The sequence below is a fragment of the Ammospiza caudacuta genome, chromosome 16 (assembly GCF_027887145.1).
Source record: "Ammospiza caudacuta isolate bAmmCau1 chromosome 16, bAmmCau1.pri, whole genome shotgun sequence".
Taxonomy (NCBI): domain Eukaryota; kingdom Metazoa; phylum Chordata; class Aves; order Passeriformes; family Passerellidae; genus Ammospiza; species Ammospiza caudacuta.
This window is the reverse complement of record NC_080608.1, coordinates 8,278,973-8,301,142: the sequence shown is the minus strand read 5'-3', so window position 1 is coordinate 8,301,142 and position 22,170 is coordinate 8,278,973. Positions and strand designations below refer to the sequence as shown.

Genomic DNA, 22,170 nt, shown 5'->3' with positions numbered 1-22,170 from the left:
AGATATCTACAGAGCAAATTCACCAACTTTAGGGATGCTGGTTCAAGGAGCCCACCCTACACACTGTCAGCTACCCCCAAAACTTGTGGGAGGAACAGAAAAAAATCCACTTAAACATGTGTAACAGAGTACACAGCTCCTAAACTAACAAGAACATGACGAGATGAACTGGAAAGCAACTCTTCCATCTTAGCTTATTTACTCTTCTTGTTCAGTGGCATAGACATTGGACTTCAATAAAAATGCAAGTGATGCAATAGAGTATCAGCTCAAAGCTCTTCATTTAAAGGAACAATTCCCTTTAAAGTAGCCTCCTATTTAGCCGGAGGCCACTTAAAAATAAAAACTAAATACTAGCACTGAGACACTATTAGGGAAGAGAAAGGACAGATTAGTCAGTCAGACAAATGAAAATTTTATGAATGAAGGACACTAAAGTACATTGCAGAGAATGGCAGAGTTTAAGCAGCATGCCTAAGGAATGAAGCTGCATCATTCCATGTAGGAAACACCACTAATTCAAAAAGCCTAATTAAATAACATTTCATAGAACATAAGAGCAAACTCCTGCATGATCTTATGTCACTGCCTCAGACTGTACACAGTAACATTTGTATACAACAAACTGGTTCAACCACTTCAGAGCTATATTCCATTACTCAGAAAAAAATGGCATGCATTTCATGAAGAAGCTGAACAATTTAAAATTACTAAGAACTTGAATTCTTTGATTTATGGACTTTCAGATGTCCCCAGACTCCTGGAGCCTATGTCCATCAGACAACTATGGATCATATCCTGACTATGATAGAGCACTCCTCCCTAAAATCTTCACTTCCCATTTACCTATACAAATGACAGATACTGGTTTTTCTAAATAAGGAAATGTCAGTCTAGTTATTATAGTATCTTTATATTAAATACTGTATGTATCTACATACAGGAGAAAAGAGATTAAGAGAGACTTCATTTCACTCTTGTAAACCCAGGGAGCAATTCCCATTGACAGCATCCATTAATAACAGTACAGCCACAAACAGAAAACTAAAATCTGGTTTTAAGTTTTGCAGACAGTAAGAAGTATCATTTGCACACTTGGAATTTTATCTTATTTTTTGTGAAAAAGTAACAAGTCCCTCAATGGGGCAATAGCTTCCTTATATATTATTTTCTAGTATTTCATTCTAACATACACATGGCTACAGGCACAGAGTTGCACTCCTAAGAATCCAACTACCCTTAAGAAAATTTGGAAAAGCCAGACCTTTAAATGCAGAGACTCAAGAGCCACTATTACAGCTTTTTGATGGACTGAAAATACCTCAATTCAATGGCGTACCTCTAAAAGCAAAATAAAAGAACTGAAGTCTTTCTACATGAAAATAAAACAAAAAGTTTCTCTACTCACCAATCATTCCCCACACCCAATCCAGATAAACACCTTCCACCTCAGAACCCTGGATTATGTTGATATAGGACTTTGGTAGAAAGAAAAACATCTAAAGGAATGAGGGAGGGGAAATTTTGTATTATTTTTACTGCTGCTTCATCAGAGAGTCAGCATTTTTGGAACCCTGACTTTGCCAGAGACAAAAACTTCCTTCGGAAAAGCTGATTTTGCAGAGTGAAATTGCACAGGCCCTGAACTGGAGAGACAGAACAAAAAATGTCACTGCTTCAAAGCAAGCAGCTCATGGAGAGTTTTGAGCATCTGAAGCACCATTCAGCCCTTTTCACAGCTAAGAATAAAAGCACAGCTATGAAAAACTGCCTTCAACTAAAACAGTACCACAAAGTTACCAGATACACATTACTTAATTTTACAATATCTTTCAGACTTAAATGCTGATAATAGAAAAGGAAGTTGCCTTTTTAAAGTTGTAAAACTTGAGTTTTCAAGTTCCTGAAGTTCAACAGGATGGGAAGCACAGAACATACAAAATTATCCCCTAAGAGCAAGACTTTATACCAAACATTTTTAAATAGTACAAAGATTGTAAAATCAGCCTCCTAACCCAGGCTCTTAAAAATCACCTAAAATCCACCAAAAACATAGGCGACTTCCAGTTCAATCAACACTTTGTTAGTCAAGCAGCTGACCACTTGTCAGAATTACCTACCTCCCTTCCAGAGGACAAGCATCCATCAAATAGCAATATTTCAGTTAAACCCTTTTGGTTGTAACTCCAAAAACATCAGCTCCTCTGATTCACAAAAAAACTCCCTGCTCTTTTCAGAGGAAAGCGTCAACGTCTGAAATGTTCTTTTCATGAAAAGAAGGAATTGTAGTAGGAAAGGCCAGAATACTGAAACATTTAGGGGAAAAAAAAAAAAACAAGGTACACTCTTATTAAATTAGAAATTTGGTGCAGAAACCTGGGCATGAGGAGAGAGGAGGTGGAGGATGAAATCCAAAGGTCAGCCTGGGAGTGCGGCTGAGTGCGGCTCAGACACGTTAAACATCTGAGCTGGCACTCACACATGACTTTGCTCTTACTGCAGAAAATGCTCTATTTCTTGTTCTCTTTCCTCCCTCTTGGACTAGCAACTGCTGGTTCATATGTAACATATAAACACTCCACCATCAATGTTTTCATCCAGGTCTGCCCAATGTATCTTTGCAGCAAGTGAATAACTGAGCTCCCATTCTGCAGCTCAACAGGTATCTCACAGAGAAGGACTGACAGACACAATAATTGCACTTTACTGTAGCTTTTTTCCATCATATTGATTGTCAGAATTCCATACAAATGATTAAGAATATTGTTATTTTTCTTATGGCACATTTACAATTTTTCTGTGCGTAATTTCTCACTACTTTGTGAATTCAAGCAAGAAAAGATTGTGTCTGTCCGGAAATTAGGTCCTGCTAAATAAATAATAGTGAAGGCAAAATGAGATCTTTATCACTATTGTAAATTAAATTACCCACTCCGTATCTAGGTAAGCAAGAGGAATAAATCTATATTAATTGCCTAAAAATTTTTTGGTGCATCAGTAAAACAGGAAGAGAATTATGAGATTATAACTGAGAATAAAATATCACACAACTGTAATGCTCTCCTACAGTTTTTCTGGGGTTTTTTTTCAAAAAAGTCACTGAAAGAAAAAAGAAAAATCAACCTCCAGCTACTTAATTCCCATAATAATGTCATTATGAACTATGAAGGAATTCCTGTAGTGGACAGCAGTAATATGTTCATCAGTAATTCCTTCTGCATCCTGGTATTAGGATACCCAAGCATTAGCAAACAGATCAACCCAAGAAAGTTACTGCAATGTATAGGAGGCAATATTTCTTAAAGAGTCTAAATTATCTGAACATAGATTCCCACAAACTTTACTAATACCTCAACTACTACAATATCCTCTCACATGCTGAGAAAAGTTACCATGCCTGTTGTTCACTGTGTCCATCCAGTGGCAAACATACTTATATCCCTCATCAAAGAAAAAAGGATTAATCACCACCTCTTTGCACCTTTGCTCATAGCAAAGAATTAGCCAGATTTACCTCACTGCAACATTTGAATGTAAATCTCCACAGCAGAACTCTAGGAACTGATGCTCTGCCACTTTAACATCAACTTTTGTATTTCTCAGCAATACCTGTGCCATAAATCACAAAGAAGCTTACAGATCCAAACTGAGGAGTTGTGTGTGTGTATATATATATATATATATATATATATATATATATATATATATATATATGCATATTCATCTAGCTAGATTTAACAGGTTTCTTGTTTGAAATCAAATCAAATATATGTCAGAGGTACAGATACCTGTGCACTTCCCCAGTCATTACATTGATCACTGATGCATAATGTTACAAAGGGAATAATTCTAATTAAGAAAATTAACAACTTCAACATTAGGAGGAACAACAAACAAGCATACCATTAAGAGACTGAATCAACCATAAGGTAATACTGTTAGTCAGGAATTTCTAGCTCCAAATCCTGCAGCCTACCCACCAGGTACCCAGCTTCACAAAGTGCAACAAACTCGTGACTAACATCCACAGAACTACAGACAAGGTGCCAAGGAAGTGTCTCCTCCACCTCCACACTAAATCAAACAGGTACTAATTGATAACACGTGAGACATTGGCTCCTTCAGCTGGGTTGTACAATAGGAGATGTATGGAAACCTCTCCTCCATTGAGCCATTCAATCCTCAGGCAGACCAAAAACTCCAGAGGTTACAATCAGCCTTGACTACAAGACCAAAACAAGCCAATTCTACCACCTTCCTCATTCCTAGGAAACCATGATCAACACAATTTGTAATGTACCACACCAGAGATTCCTCCAACCTCCTGCTCTTCCAGTGTTAGCCAACCACAGCCTCTATGGAAGCACAACAAACCCACTTTTAAACAAATCAAGGGTCTCACCTAAAAAGGAGACTTCTGTTTTAAGACAGCAAAACTACCATTATTTACTGAAGATGAAAAAAAAAATCCACCCAACTAATACAAAACTTAATCTGAGCAAAGTTTGACTTATAAGCAGCAATGCAATGCCCTCCTTTAATATTGCAACTTTGACTCATCAGCTCACATTAAAAGAGAGATCCACACAGGGTGATGAAAGGCAATGTCTGGACACAGCAGCAGAATATTTATTACACCACACAGCCTCTGGACAGTCATGCCTGCAGCCATGGAGAACACACACCCCAGATCACTGTCCCCCCAAGTGCAGGAGAAACAGAAGGACCTGGTGCTGCAGCTCAGACATTTTACATAATTACACTGAAATTTAAGACATCTCTGTTGTGTGTTTTCTTGAAAAGCTGGGCATTTAGTGTCTCAGCCTTTCACTCAGGCAGCTGGTCCACTGCAGTACTTAGCAAGTACCCTCAGTCCAAGTGTTGGAAGGAAAGGAAGACCTGTTATCTAAGGCTTCTCACTTTATTACATCAGCATTCACAACCATGAAAGCTATGTAATTGTATTTCATATAAAAATGCATTTTAAAAAAAATTCTACTAGGGTCAAACCAGAGCTTGGGAAAAATCACAGCAACATTACTGTTCACCAAACTAAACACTGAAGTCCATGGCTTCAGATTCTACAGAGCCACATTTGCTGCATTTGAGAGACCCAAACTAAATGCAAGGGAAATTCTCAGTTTTTCTTAAAAACAAGGCTGTACTCAGCTCTGATAGGTTATGAAGCACCTGTTAAGCACAGGTCTGCTGTACTGCACAACTGCCTTCTACTGAAAGTGAACAGAGGAGAAACAAAAGAGGAAGAATTTCCTCTCTTAAGCTGTGGACTTCACCAGGGAACATATCCCAGTGGCTCAGGAACTGGGATGAAACGGTGGCCAGATATGCATGATAAGGCATCTTTTCTAATGATCACACCTGGATGATACCCTTTAATCCTCACATGAACTGCATGTCAGTTTGGAAGAACCAGAACAAGAAGACTTTGACAAACATGTTGGAAGTGACCTATAGTGGCATCTACACAGGAGTTTGCTGAAGGAAGCTTTCCCATCCAAGAGAAGGGAAGCAGTAAACATGCTTGACAGAAGGTCTGTCAGCTTCCTTCCTACTTCAAATGGGAAACAGGAACAGAAACTTCTTCTGCAACAGTTGGAAAGAACAGTTCCACAGCCAAATCAACACAGCCTACTGGAGGCTGGACACATTACAAAGAATCCTGAAAATGTAGGATCAATAAATCAGATTTAAGTAAATAATCTCCCCACAGTATCTGGTGGCCAATGAAATGCACAACCCCTTGTGATAAGAGAACCATAAAGCTCCCAAAATTGAAGTGCAACAAAATCAGTACCATCACCTTTCAACACTAAACCCAGGAATGGTTTACAAGGACAGACCTCACTCCTCAGCTTCTTCAAATACAAACTGCGAAAGTGAAAACCATTACCACAGCTCTGGAACTCTCTCTTCATAGGAATTCATGTTTGGCCAAAAGGAACTGTATGTTGCGTGCAATGCAACACACCACCACAAGAATTCCTTCCCTTCAGATCATCATTCAAGGCTCATTAATGATCAATCTTGGAAGGACGGACTGCTTAAATGTCAATGCTAAACAGGCACAAAAAGATTACAAAGAGAGAATCCCTTAAGGCAGTTATTTATGTTCTTTTCATCAAGAATTTGCTACACTCTTGACATGCTAAAAGCTAACCAATAATTAGCAGAGCTAAGGAACCTCAAGAAACCAGATGCAGAATGCTAACTAATTTGTGCATGCTTCCCTCAACTCAGGGTATTTCCAAAATACTGCATTGAAATGCTCAAAAGAGGAAGAAGGGTGTATCACAGTATCATCAAACAAAGGAAAACCCTCTGTATTTTAAGCCTGAAGCCATTGAAACAAGAAGACCTCCAAGTTTTAAAAACAGCTTGTCTGGCAATACTAACATGAGCAGAGTTCTTTTACAGCAATATCAGGTCTCTTAAAAGGAGGGCGTCAGAGCTCTGAACAGACTTCATCAAGGTAATCTCAATATACTTCTCAAGGAAAACTCTTTTTTGCACACGTCTGGCAAAATGTTTTGCACTTCCCTGCAAACTAGAAGTTCATCTGGAATGGTCCTGAGAAGTGCGCAGCTTCTTTGCCAGTGACAAGATCACCACAAGCCCCATGTTAATACCAAGGGACTCATTTCCATCTAAAGACTACCAGGTTTTTACCCTCCTGGGATGGCAGCATCAGCCACTGCACACAGGGTCATTGCAGAGCCACGGAGCAAAGAGCAGCAGAGTGTGATCAGTGCACTCAGCAGCACAGCACGCGTCAGACAGCTGCCTGCAGGGCTTCGGCTTCCTCACAAGTGGGGCTGGACAAAACCCGGGCACAGGCACCTCCGTTTCCTCTCACAGCAAACATTCACAGAGCTTCTGTAAGGCTACTACTCTCCTGCAATTTATCTGCACTGTAGACAGATATCCAGCTCTCCTTACACAATGTGACACAATAAATTATTTTGTTAAAATAAACATTACAGGAAAAACTCCTGTCTGAAGCTTACACAAAGTAAAGTTTGGGTATACCACCTGAAGAGATTTTATTCTGAAAATCATTATTTGTTTTATAGTTACTTTTTTATTCACTACAATATTCTACAGCTTTAATACTGCTTCTATGAGGAATTTAACACCTACACATCTTGACTGCTTATCCTCCACCCTTTGCATTTTTGGAGAACAAAAGCAGAAAAGAAATGTGGTTTTTTTCCATTTGGCAGCTTTTCTGAATGCCAAGTATACTTGCAGTTCTCTCCCACCTCCTTCCACACCCTTTTCTGGCCCTTTCTCTCTATTCTAGTATCTCCAAGAAGTTCCTGTTGTAAGGTCAGTAACAAGGCAGTGGGCTCATATTCTAGGTCAGACTAAGCATAAAACACACTTTTACTACCTAACTAGTCCCTGAAATAAGTTTTTTTAATTCAGATACTACAATAAGAAATAGGTTGGTGGAAAAATATTACATTACATATTTAAACTTTAATTCATAAGTGAAAACTTTTAGTTAAATTATCACTCCACAGACAAAACTAAGTGCATGACCCCACTTCATGGGCAAAAGTATATATTAAAGGAAGTAAGTTCCAATAAAAAAATTCCAAGACTTCACCATAATTTCTGGTTTTACTCTCAGGGCTGTCACAGCTGTCACTAAAATGAAAAAACAGTTTTTCAGGAACGGTAGAAGCAAGTACAGGAAAAGTAATCTTGGAACAATAACATTTCACATGGTCCTTGGAAGATGACTGGGAACAGCTACCCTAATACACACTAACTCCACTTGCTCCTTTAACAGGATTTATATGAAGCAGAAGTCACATTACCTTCTGGAAAGAACCAAACCAATCCTATCTGGGAACGTTCCAGGTATGAGATTACCTGTCCCAGCTCCCCGTGTTTGCAAGGGGGGAGCACAGAGCAAACTGCAGGCACCCCCTGCCTGCTGCCCCCAGCTGCAGCTCTCAGGGTCCCACAGCTGCTCTGGAGCACTGTGTCCTCTGTGACAGCAATGGACACAAATTTGAGTCATTTTTCTGCCCCCTACAAGCTACATTTACTGCCACCCTACCAGCACAGTTTAGAGAATTAGGCCTTGAAATATCTGATCAATACCAGCGTATAACCTAATCTGCACAATCACATCAGCTGAGCCCTAATCCTGCACTTAGTATGAAGATTATCATGAAACAATCTGCTGTGATCTCTGGTTTTTAGTTACAATTACTTTGACCAATAGCTTGAAAAATATCTCTACATACTAGATGTGTAAGTTTCTAGTTTTGTAAGTTTCTAGTATGCCCTGAACCACAGAGTGAAAACAATGAGTTTGTTTTACAATCACCTCTCCAACATAAAAGCCTTATTTACAAATATATCATCAGTCCAGAAAACCCCAAAACCACTGAGTGAACCTTCTAAAGACTTCCTAGGAACAAAACATAAATAAAAAGAACAGAAAGGATGTGCAGCCCTCTCAGGGTATCCTAGCATCCCCCTGAAAGCTTGAACAGAGAACAGGGGCTGCGCACCAAACACCCCAAGGCAGATGCACGACAGCATCAGTATCACACACCAAACTTCCTGAACAAGATGAAGGAAAAGGGATGGAGACTTGGGGAAGACTTTGTGCTTTGAGAATAACTTCACAGGCAGATTAGGAACTTGTGGTATTCTAAAAACATATGGTTAAATATTCTGACCTACACTCACACCAGATTCTCAAATTCCTTCAACCAACAGGCACCATGCTAATGAAATCTGTGCTTGAGAATCACTCTGTGCTAGGATTGTAACAGCAGAAGCTCAAAAAAGGAAAACAAAAAAGCAATAAGAAGAGATCAAGCCACACCTGGACAACAGTGTTTTCAGACAAACTGTTCCTACGCATACCAGACTCTGGACTGATTAAAGGAGGACACAAAGTTCTTCTCCTAGGTAACACGTGACAGGACAAGAGAAAATTACCTCAAGCTGCACCAGAGGATATTTAGCTTGGATATTAGGAAAACTTTTTTCATGGAAAGGGCTGTCCAGCATTGGAACAGATTGTTCAGGGTGGTGGAAGTCACCATCCCTGGAAGCATTCAAAAAATTATGTGGATAAGGCACTCAAGGACATGCATTAATGGTAAACACATGGTGGTGCTGGGTTGATGGTTTGACTTGATCCTGGAGGTCTTTTCAAACCTCAGTGATTCTGAGATTCTGTAAAAGTACTCGAGAGCATTTCCTTCAGGCTGAGGACTGCTCTCCCAGAAGGAAGACACTGATGTCTGCCATCACTGATAGGGAAAGTGCCTCCCCCAGGTCTGAGAGCAGAATTCCTGCAAGCACCCTCTGACCTATCTCGCTCTGCAGAACCACCAACACACACAGATCATGACCATCTTCTTTCCTCTCATATAAGAATCATACATATAAGAGTGCCCTAGAATATAATCTCCTTTAAAATCCTTATTGTACATGTATCTTGGAGGAGAGATATCTGAAAAATATATACACAAGGTGTGCAGCAGGCACCACACATAAACAGGCACATCTACGAGTCACAGAAAGCAAGAGACACTAACACACAAATTACAAAGCCAAAATGTTTTGTTACCACTGTTGGTGTCGCCTTACTTCCTTCAGATGAACCCCAACCTGCAGAGGCAAGTTAGATTAGGCAACAGCCTCTGACTTTTTTTGTGTAACTACACACAATAGATACTGCATAACCATTATGCTCAAGTAGAATGTTCAGATTCAACAATTTCACCAAGACTTAGACACAAGAAACACTGGAAGTCACCAGGTGTGCTCATCAGTCCCACTCAGTATTGGGATGGTCCTGTGCAGGGATAGGAAGTGGGTTCAATGATCCTTATGGATCCCTTTCAACTCAGGATGTTTTTTGATCCTAATAAAATTCCTCAAGCTCCCCAAGGTTAACTTGTAGCTCTTTCTCAGCTAGACCCAACTGCACTCACATTTCTCCATGTAAACTGGACTAGCACTGGGAATAGGTGCACCTCACGTTTGAAAAGGCTGAGCCAGTGCTTTAAGAACTCCACTCACTTGTATGCCATAACAGAACCACATTCCTGCTCACCGCTCCATTTCAATGAATCAGAATTGGAAATTACATGCAGGAGACAAACAAGAATGGTGGAACAGCTTTTTACCTTGTCATGTGTAACTCAGTGACTCACTACACACAAACCCTCAACTTTCTGCAAACAATGCCAATATACATGAGCCATTGTCCACAGGGTTATTAGTGCACTGTAATTTCATCTTCTCTTTAATACATCCATGTTCTGGCGAGCAGACTTTACACTGGATGGAGGAATTTTCATTAGTCATGGCCCAAGAGCAGAGTGAAACGTAGGAATAAAGGGCCAGCACAGACAATTTAGAATAACCCTTCCAATTGGTGCAGAGAACCAAACAGCATCACTTGTCACAGACACAAAACATCTGTGCACTTCTGCTCTTACAAGGTGAGACACTGGAACACGGATGCCCCATCTCTAGAAGTGTTAAAGGCAGGTTGGACAGGGCTTGGAGCAACCTGGTTTAGTGGAAGGTGTCCCAGACATGGCAGGGGGCTAGAAAAATGATGGTTTTAAAGACCTCTTCCAATCCAAACCATTCTGTGATTCTGTGCCAAAGAGGTGAGAGACTCCGCTACACAAGGTATCAGTACGAGCACAAGGAGAGACTAAAGCCTGCCAACATTCTTCCCAGAGGGAGCCAAAATGTTTAGCTCAAAGACACAGCTCTGAGTGACCCCCACAAACAAAACCCCAGGGTCTGCTCATGCCAGGGAAAGCAGCAGCAACACAGCCCCAAGGACCCTTCCTAGAGCCATATTTAAAGAGAGAATTTCAGAAACCAACATGGCCCAAACCAGATTTCACACCACTGCTCCAAGCCAATTACAGGGACACTTAGAGGAGCAATGCCCATGAATTTACACTGCAATGATGGGAGCACCAAATACTCATGGAATCAATGAAGCCCTGATCATCCCCCAGCTGCCAGGGAGATCAGATACCACAAAGTCACAGCTATTAAATGGAACAATATATGCATGTTCCACGTACACCAGGTGATAAACAATGAATGTTCAGTCTAATTTACTTCTCAGAGTTTTAATAAAAAGTTTACTTTATCTGGCATTTTGTTTTTGTGGGTTTGGTTTTGACTTCCTTTTATTTAACAGCTGTGGTTCACACTGACCTCTCAAAAATAATTAACAAATTCTATACACCTACTCCAAGGCAACTCAAACATCACAATGTTTCCCTGTCTCCATCACAGTTTGTTTTAATTCTTTCACTCCTGCCCAGATTTTCCTTTCCAGAACAGTGCTCAACCTCCTTACCCACAAAACAGGTTAATATGGACACAGACTCTAAAAATAAAAAAACTCACCCATCTCAAAATATTCATGCTGATTTTCTCTACTTGTTTAATACTGCATTGCTTCAAACAAGGAAAATTAGTTAGACAGACTTTATGAAAAATCTGTTTGTCAATAGTCACTTCCGTAAAACCAGTAAATGCAGTCAAAGCTAAAACAGTGCCCTGAAACCTGATTTATTTCATTGGAACCACAAATCTCTATTTGACCAAAGTCAACAGGCTTTACTGTCAAGAGAGCTGGAAAAAAATATTTATTTCTGAGAACTACAGGTGAAGTTTCCTTGCAGCTATTCCCACCAGATAATAGCTGCACAACAGCCAAACCAGATCCCTCCTCTGTGAACAAGGGACCTTGAACAAGGCTTAGCACACTCTTATTTGCGTCTCAGAGACATAAATAATCCAAAGACTAATATGAGCAACACCTTCAGGCTTGCTGATGAAAGCCCAACAACAAACTCAAAAAAAAAAGTTTAAAAAGAGGTAAAAAACATTCCCAAGACAGATACTGAAGTTCATATAGCAGAATATTTACATAGATTAACAGTTGTTAAAAGTGGTAAATGTTCCAATAACGTATTTTGGTTCATTTGAAACAACAGATGAATTTTATTTTTTATGTTCAATTAATTTAGGGTTGATTTCAGCTTCAGAAAGTGTGTTGTACTTAAGGTTCCAACTAGTAATAATCTGAATTATTTGGCTACTGATATAAGCCAGGTTGTTGAGTACCTCTGGCCAAGAATTCAGCTGTAAGACACAAGCACAGAACTGTGTCCACATGGCAATGAAAACATCAAGTAACCAAACACCACTGATTTTTAAGTAAGACTTTGTGAATTCCAAATCAATCCTGTGATCAGTCACAGATTAAAGATGCTAACTGAGGTTAATTCCAATTATTCAGAGAAGAGATTTGACCCTGCCCAGTCTTGGGGAACAGGACACCACATTTTACCTGCTCTGGTTTCCCAGGGATATTCAGGAAGGCTGAACAACTACTGCCAACATGCACCCATGGGTACTTATCTGAACTTTTGGAATAAAAGATAAAATATATCTGTCAAAGAACACCACTCTTGATCACCTCAGAAAACAAGGTACATACACAAAGTTTATGAAAATGAATTATCAAGCAGCATTTACTGAGGTAATATAAGAGTTTGCATGCTTGGCTTTTTTTTATTACAGGAAAACCACAGGTCTAATTGAGATGAAGCCTCATGATACTACACTGTGTCAAGAAACAAAATAAGAGGCAACTACCCACCTAAAGCATAAGACAAAACAGAGGAAAATCTAAGCACTAAAAACTTCCTAACTCATGAAGCTGGCAACTGAAGAGACACTGTTTTCCCAAAGCTTTGAGGCTTGTTGGACAATCCTCCAGGATTTTCAATGCTGTATTTACCATGAGCTTCAATACATTAATTTAATGAGCAGCTGGGAAAAAAAAATGTGGTTTTGTTTTACCTTCAACCGAAAGCTATGTGGCAGGGAAGCACAGGAAGAAGAGAGAAGGTTCATGACCATTTCATTAAAGGTAGTAAGAATTTCAACTTCATTAACACAGAAACTACAGTCTGCTTGTGAACAAGACTGAATCGTAAGAGCTGTCAGCCAGCACTATGATACTCAATGTGCCACTCCTCGTGTAGCTCTGCTCTGAACTTTGGTTTTAGTAGGTGGCCATAAAAAAGCTTTACAACACATTTTATGTAAAGAGACTCATCTAATGTTTAAGAAAACATCACAAGTCTAGGTCTTTCCTAGTCCTAGCAAATGCTGATGGAATATGGCGTCAATGACATACATGCAAGCCTTTCTCTGAAGTTGCACTTACTCAACATTTTTGTCCATTAATCAATTTCTGTGCACTTGATTTTTCAATCATACTGAACTTAACTAAAACTCTAATCGTTGCCTTCACAGAACTACTTATAAATTATTCACATTACAAGTTTTATGTTTTTCTAACTGTAAAAGATAATTGTTACCCTATGAGTGCAGAAAGGCATAGGGTACACAAGGGCCCAGGAAGGAATTCATTAGCAGTAAATTGCAGGCACGTCAGTACGTGTTCTATCACTTTGGTTATCACCAGTGATAACTAATTTTTCCACTTTAAAGGTCTTTTCCAGCTTCCCAGCACAGCCACTTGCCAAGAGCAGGCTAAGTCTCTGCATGGTGAGGGATCAAAGCCGTGTAGCACTGGTCAGCGCATCTTTGATCAAGGTTTCAGGAGGTGCTCTGGCAAAGACACCAAAGCACCAAGACACACAACAATCTCAAGAATTTTACAACAGTTGGCTGCTGCTCATCTTCAGTTTGAGCTCCAGAACTGGCAACTGCATGACAAAGTCTTACAAAGTGTCACCTATGAAAAACAGATCACAAAAAAGTGGGAATGAAAGTGTAAAACAGAGGTTAAGTAGTAGAAAATTATGGCAGAAGTCAGGTGTCCATCACTCCTCTGGCCCTGTTTTAGAGGCTCTCATACTAACAGTAAGGTGCTTTTAATAAATAGAAACCAGCATCTGCAACTTCATTTAACACAAATTTATTTTGGCTTTACAATAACTGCAAGCATCCCCACTTTTGTGGTGACTTTACAATTCTAATTACTTTCAATGGCTATCCAAAGCCAACACCTTGACACAGTTACATTCCTAAAAGCTCACCTCAGATTCTAGAAACAACAGATTTCTACAATGGTTAATCCCATTTCACCTACTGAGTTTACAGAAAATTATTAAAAGGATGAAAAAACCCACTTCAAAATACCAGTTATTTCTGGAAACAAGAAGCAGATGTTCTCCTCTGTTTGGCTCAGCTGTGCTACAGTACAAGAGTGCCTTTGTTATGCTGTCAACAATAATTTATTTTATTTATTACAGCTATTTCATAATGCCTATCAATGTACCATTTGTGCATGATTTACATTCACACAGATCTATTTCTCTACATCTAAGCCATCAAGAAGCATCACATACACGCTCCAAAGAGCAGACACTGTCATGACACAATTCTGCAAATTAGGTTTTTTCCTCTTTCCACTGTATTAATAAAAAGGGAACAGGAAGAGAAGAAAGAATTAGTATTGCCAAATGCAGTCGAATTAACATTAATCAAGAATTACTGCAAAAAGATGAAGTTAGGAAAATATAAGAGCTCGGAGTACAAAAATAAACTCCAATTCTTTGAAGTCAAATAAAAGCAAAGCTTTCTGAGCCACGAAAGTAAACACTGTCTAGAACAAAGTCATGAAGAACTAAAAAGATACTATATTGGGAAGAGGTTCCATTAAAAATGGAAGAGAGCCTGCTCATGGGAGGGGAGGAGAAGGAAAGACAAAGACAAAGGAGCACAATCATTTGGTGTTTGGCCCTATCAACCACTGAGTCCTTATCTGTGGCAGCATGAACAACTCCCCTGAAGACCAACATCAGAGCCTTTGTATGGATCTGATAAGGAATTCTGGGCCTCAAAAAAAAATTAAATATTTAATGAGAGCACACACGTGGTGGCATCAGCATTCATCCTTCCATTCTACTGCTTTGAACTAAAGATTTTCTCCTATTAAAATATTCCCAAATCACCAATTTAATATCCCCACCTGTGACAAGAAACACTGCACAGTAAATCCCATATTCCCAAGCAAAAACTGGAGGATCTGCATGTATAAACACTCACAGATTTACCATCACATAGGCATTTGCATAACCTTGGGAGGAAAATGCATATATTAAAATATTAAACAAGTGTAAAAAATCCTATTGTTTAAGTAGAGGTATGATGATTTTTTTTTTAAGTATCCAACTACTGCCAGAGTTTCCTCCCTCTGACAAGACAGAAGGGATGATTTGTTAGGATAATCTACTATCAAAACTAATATCTGAGGGATTACTCACAAATTGTGCACTTTCAGGCCATACCTGAGAGACAGGTACACAGATTTATTTCCAGTGTCAGCACAGGGGCACAGGGACCCAGCAAAGCAAATCTGACTAAATGGGACTCACTCAAATCCCAGAGCAGCACCTGCTGCACACACAGGCATCAGCCCACTTGGAAACATTCTGGAGCTCTGTCCACATGAGAAGTCACTTCCATCACATATAAACAATATGCACCTCCAATGATGCACCAAAAGAGAGGAAAGGGAGCAAAATATTTGCCAGCCTTCAATAGTTCCGAAAATAGATTCTAAACAGAGTAACACAACATTGTGTTACTTAAAAAACATACATAAAATATGTATGCCTACATAAAATTACATAAAAATGTATGCATCATTAAATTTTTGCTACAGTCCCTACAAATTCATCAAAATAATTCCCCCTGGCAAAATAAACAGAAGATTACATGTTCATCTTCATGAAGATGCATGAAGTATCTGAGCACCAACAACTAAAAAAAAATCAAGTGTGTACATGCCTAATATGCATAACTTATACACTTTAACAATTAGCAAACATTGGAATGTTACCACAACACTGAAAACTTGCCCTAACACAGATTTTTCCAAACAAAAATATTTGTAGTATCAGGAACTAAAACATTTACTTGAGCAAGAAGACAGGGAGGTAAATTTCAAAAGTTGTAAATTATAGAATTTTTTTAACATCTCCCTGCTTAGTTTTGCAATTCTTAGAAATTAAAATGCTTTCTCAAGGAAAAAACCTACAATCAAAATCAGATGGATAATTGTACTATTTCCTTACAATTGTACTTGTAAGGAAAATCTGGCATGTGGAGTGTTTATCTGTATTTTTCCAGAGGCTGCACAGATGACAGGAATGAAGCACCAGGCCATGCTACTGATCAGCACAGCCCCAACCCTGTAATTTGTAATAAATACCCAGGTAAATTGCTCATATAAACTGCAGGATCAGAAACAGAGATGGGGGCAGAAAGGGGCTGAAAGCAATTAAAACTCTAGTGGTTGAGCAGCTTTGGCTTATCATAAAATACCAAGGGTGGCTCGGGGAATTTGAGAGGGGCCCTGCACAAAAACGCAGTCAAAGGGCACGAGCAGCCCCAAAGAGCTGATTCCGTGTGGGAGGAACTGATGATACCTTCCCACCGGAGTAGGAGGGAGAAATGAAGCCACACACACGTTAGTCTGTGCACAGCTGGATACTTCAAGGCAGGAGTCACCAGATTGTTGATCCTGTGCAGGGACACCCGAAATTTGGGTCTGATCCTAATGGCTGCGCTAAACAGGTTTCAGCTCCCTGCCCCAAGTCCTGCAGCCTACAGAGGAAAGAGGGCAAGTCAGGATGTTGAGATAAATAAATAAATGAATAAACAACATTGTAATTGTTTTCTGCAGTTCACTCCCCACCCTATCTGTCCTCACATCCCAGAGCAGATGTTGGGAAAATCTGTCAGTGTCACTATGACAAGCTTTGTACCTGAGCAGGTAACACAGCTCCAGACTGGGCACCCCCTGCTATCAAATCAGGGAAAAGTTTCTCTTTCTAAATGTATGTAAACAAAAGTATCCTGAGAAAAAACAAAGTGATTTAACTGTAATTATCTACTCAGCAACAAGAACTGAGCAAGAACTGAGGACCCAATCCTGCCAAGTTTTAAGTACATGTTTAACTTTAATCACAAGTAGTCTCACTGCACAGTGTCTCTAAAATTAGCCTGCCAAAACAGGGTCAGATTAACAAGGGAATTTAGATTTTAAAAATCATTTTAGAAGTATTATTACTTAGATAGCAAAGATTAGATTTTTTCCCACAATTAAGATACCTTGGCAAATTCAAACCTGCACACAACGCTCATGTCACTCTCAATGGAAATTTACACAAATGCACACAAACCCACAAGCAGTCAGTCACTGTGAGATCTGACAGTTTAACACTACAAGGTTAAGCAAAATAATTATTTTAAGGCCGTTTTAGCCAAAACAAGGTGACAACTATAAGGAATCCCATGACGGCTGCTGGGGGGAAAACTGGGGATGCACAGAAAAAAAAGAACAAAAAGCCCTACACAGGCACAGAGGTTGGTACAGCAAACAGAGCAGTGGTGAGCAGGGGTTCTGAGCCAAGGCAGATTACCTGTTCCCCACAGTCCAAGCCATGACGAGCCAGCACGGAATGCCAACTCCTCAATGACACTTCTGTGATGAACCCAGTTGCCCAACACTGCAAGCCACACTAGCAAAGGAATTTTGCTAACTGAAGGCTCCAGCTGAAGAGAAAGAAAGCTCTGAAGCAAGAGGGGAGCGCTAAAAGTAAGGGAAAAAGAATGGACACTGAGGCTGCCTCATCACTGATTTAGAGACACAAGGAGGAATGTGCCGGATATCCCAAAGCAAGCAACCATTGGGACTGAACATCTGTATTTCACTCACTCGGCTGAGCTGAAAGGGAAGTAGGGACTCTGTCCTGCTAGGATGAACCCCAGAGCAGCCTCTGAGCAGCTCTCTAAGTAGCCCTTCCATAATTAACTTATAAGGAAGACCAGGCAGGACATTCTGCTCTCCATGAAGTACCAAGGGAGAACAGATGTTTCCCAGTCTCCAAGGGAAAAACTCAAGAGTGTATCAGTTCATAGCACTAATTCTCGAGCACATGGGAAAAAAAAAAAAATCACAGCAAGGGAAATGAAGGAAGGCAAAGGGTAAGTAAGCAAACAAACTCCAATCAGAACTTCAACAAATGCAAATGATATCAAACCCATTTCATTATTAAGTTAATGCTCCATGGCATTACCATTCCCAAAAATACACGGCTGATTACAGAGTAGCTTGTGGGGAAGGGACAGAGAAGGCAGTTAATTGGAAAACGCGTTTTATTGTAGCTTACCAGCCTCACACATTTCTACACTCCCACTCACTGCAGAAACATCTTTATGAAGCCTGGGCAGCATAATTAGTTTGGTTTTGTTTAAATCTGCATCACTGTACAGGTAAGCAAAGCCTTTCAGCTCTCTAACTTTTCCCATAAGTTTTGCATCACTGAAATATGCATCATTTTACTTTTCGGAGATCTACTTCTTGTTATTCTTCTTCCTACAGCTGCCCCGAAGCACTTCACGAAGCGCCTTGTGCCTGTACCCAGCGTGTTACCGGGCGTTTAAACCTCTGCTGGTCCCGAGAGGGCCAACTTCGGAGAGAAATAAATAAATATCCGAGCTCCAGACAGAAGTTTGTGCGCCAGCCCGGTCTGTGCGCGCACCGCGGATCCCGCGCTGTCGGAACACGGATTTACGCAAAGGAAAAGTGAGAAAGTAAATAAAAGGAGCCGCTGGGAAGGAGCCGGAGCCGCCTTACCTCCGGAGTCCGCTCGGCGGGCTTTTTCCGCAGCGCCTGTTTGATCCTGGGCTCCACCGGGGCGCTCATCCTCCGGCCCGGCGCCCCCCGCCCCGCGGCGCCTGGGGAGCGGCTGGCGGGGCGCTGCCGCGATCACAGCGCCGCGGCCCGCCGGGGCTCCTGCCCGGGCTCCGCCGCGCTCCGGGCCCGCGGGGAACGCGCCCCGAAACGTTCCCCGCGCCGGGGCCCGGACCGGGGGAGGCCGGGGCGGGAGCGGGGCCGGGCGCGGTGCCCGCCGCCGGGCTGGCTGCTCACCAGGCGGGCGGCGCTCGGGACGCCTGGGGCTCAGCGGCGGCGGCGGCGCTCGGGGCGGGCGGCGGCGGCTCCCGGCGCGGTCCCGGGGCGGCCGGCGCCGCTCCCCATCGCGGCGCGAGCGCTCCGTGCGCGAAGTTACCGGCCCGAGCGGGACTCCCCGCGCGCTCGGCCCCCGCGGCTCCGCCCTCCGCGCCCGCACAAAGCGATGCGGACGGGCGAGTTGTTCCGCGGCGCGGCGCCAGAGGGTCCGGAGAGAAACCCCGCCGCCGGGTACGAGCCCGCGTCTCTCCTGAACACGCCGGGAGTCGCCGCCCCCGCCCGGACCCCCCGCCCCGGTCACTCGCCGCACATCCCCCGGTATAGAAAAGCGCGAGAGCGGGCGCTTTAACCCAGAAAATCAGCAAGAAGAGCGAGGGGCGGGGCGGAGGGGGAGTGGGCGGGGCTGTGATGAGCTCCGCCCCCACGCGCGGCGGCGTTCGCACTCGCAGGGGGCGGGGCCGGCGGGCGGCGCGGAGGAAGGCTCGCGAGGGTTGGGCGGGGCCGGACGCATGCGCGGTGGGGCCGTGCCGGGCTCAGGAGGCCGCCGGGCTCTGGTGAAAGTCGCTTTGTGCTGCCTGGGCACCCGGCGTGAGGCGCGTTCTGCAGCAATTACAGCCGCAAGAAAGCGTTTTCTGCAGCGCTTGGGAGCACCGTGCCCGTGAGCAGGCGTCACACCAGGCATGGTGTCATGGCAGCGCTCCTGCCGAGTTTGCGTGCGTTCCCCCTTTCCCTCGCGCTGCAGTTCATCGAGTGTTGATTCCTCTCCGTGGCTCCTGAGCTGCTCCGAGCCTTTGCCTTGGGTCGCTCCTGCGGGACCGGCCCATCCTGGCGGTGCCCAGAGAGGATCGCAGAGCCCGGCCGGGCTCGGTCCCGCTGCCCCGCCCGGCCTCGCCGGCACAGCTCGGCATTAAATACAAATAAGGAATACTTTAGTAAGGAAAGCGCTGCCACAGCTCGGGGTCCTGTGGGATTTACAGACTCCTTCCAAGCCCTGCACTGCTGGCCCTGATGGCCGCTCGGGGACAACAGGAAGCAGCCACACACCAAACACACATCGCAAGACTTTCCTTCCTATTACAAGTCCGATTCTGTAAATTTATGGGATCAAAGCTTTGCAGGCATACAACTTTTGTTTGCCCTTTTGCTTTTTCCTCTTTCCTGCCTAATAACCAAGAGTGTTTTTGTTCCTGCCCTTTCTCCAGCTGCCCCTTCCCGTTCTCTTCACCACTTGCCCTTTATGGCACAATTACTTTTGTTGTGCTCAAGGACTTGATTGTCCCTTCCACGTTGTTTTATAATATTTCTACTGTTTTCTTCAAAAAAAAAAAAAATCTCAGGAAATACGACGTTTCCTCCAGTGCAAACTGTTCTGATGCTGTGCCTGGTATCACTGCAGGCACAATAACCATGGGATGGACAGCAAGGATCTAAAGAAAAGCTCCTCTTAAACTCACAGTCATTACAACTCATGCACAACAGAGAGAATATGAGATGCTCCCAAAACTGACAGAAAAGACACAGCTTTCAGTCTCATGAAGTCTATCAAAACTCATTTTCTTTCTTTATTTTTTTGTTCTCTTTGAACTTCTGTTTTAAATGTATGATTTCCAAATATCAGGTCTATTATTCTTCCAAAGGTCAGAAGTTTGTACTAGTTATTTGGCAGAACATGTTATCCTCTTTCAACTTTAGTACATAAAATATTGTTTCCAGTGGTGTGGGAATCTTCAGAGATTCCCTGCCAGGAGCCAAATGGAAAAGATAGAGAGAAAAAGTCCTCCTGAGTAACTAAGGAGAAGAAAAGAACTGAAGCATGAATCCTTTAATGTTAGGAGATTTTTATTTTTTTTTAAATCAGAGATTTAATAGCAAATCAAGAGCTTTACCAGCTCAGTTCATTTTTAAAGATTGTATAAAAATTAGTCAATACTCTCCAGGTGCAGGTGGCTGGGAAAAAAAACTAATTAACAACTAAATTAACAACTAATTAACAACTAAAACCCCAGATTTTGTTGAGATCTATGCACTCACAGTTCTCATGGATCTGAAATAATTTTAAGACCTCTTGGTTCTTAGAAGGGAACTCATTTTATCACCTATTCCAGCTGTTCAGCATTCCTACAACAACCATAACACATAAATGAACACTTACCATAGGAATAAAGTTAGTAGCCTAAAAATTCGTTTTTGTTTGGCACACAAATTCCCATCCTGAACACCAGTCTAGGCACAGGAGCAGTGAGGGAGCCAGCAGTATTCCATGGGCACCAAAGCTGCCATTCCAATTTAATTGCTTGGCCCACCTGACCTTCCCTCACTCCAAAAGCACCTGAATTTGGGTAGGTAATGGCTCTAATAGCTGCAGTTATTTCAGGGGCTATTTCAGCCATAGGGTTTATTTCCCAGCTATCTGGAGGACAATGGAAACCAGTGTCATGATCCTCACTGCTTACTGGTGTTACAGCCAATGTCTCCACGTGGTAAAGCTGACATGGTTAAACACAATTAAAAGGCTTTCACAAGTGAGTAATTTCAGGGCTGGGATTAAGGGAAGTGGCCAAGCAGGGCACTTATTGTTCATGCAGAGGGGAAAATTGGCTTCCCCTTTATCTGGATTGTATCCCTGCACAAGTAAAGCATCATCACTTACTGCAAAGTTTTGATTGAAAACTAACAGTATCTGTATCATGTAAGAATCAGACGTGCTTTGCTATTAATACAGATGAGTTGCAGTCTCAGGAGATGAAATGTTTCTGCTTCAAGCATTGTGAATTTGGGAAGAGCAGCTGAGTTACAGAGTACATCTCCTCCTCCCAGTGTGTTCCCTCAATTGTTCTGCTTTGCTGACACTCCCAAAGATGCCTTTTAATGTAATGCCTTTTACCACCATGTGCACATCCCAGATTCCTCAGGGTAAAACTCAACTTCCTCACCTCTCCCACTGGGAAAGATTCATAATCATCATGCACTGAAATATTTTTAACTTTTATTTTTTTGCATTCTATGTATTTAGTGTCCTGTGAGTTCTATTACAGCCTGGCAATTTCCTTCCTCTCATTCTCCAATCTGGCTGCTAGGCTATTGGTTTTAATTTCTTAGCTTTGGAAAAAAAATCC

At 42.0% G+C, this 22,170-nt stretch overlaps 1 protein-coding gene across 1 annotated transcript in view; it reads right to left on the bottom strand.

The window, feature by feature from the left end:
* RAPGEF6 (Rap guanine nucleotide exchange factor 6) overlaps nt 1-18,800 on the bottom strand; it is a 121,905-nt gene extending 103,105 nt beyond the window's left edge. Inside the window, exon 1 of the mRNA XM_058815214.1 lies at nt 18,722-18,800. Coding sequence (XP_058671197.1) covers nt 18,722-18,790 — 69 coding nt within the window. The 5' untranslated portion in view covers nt 18,791-18,800. The remainder of the gene's footprint in view (nt 1-18,721) is intronic.
* Between the last annotated feature and the right edge of the window lie 3,370 nt (nt 18,801-22,170).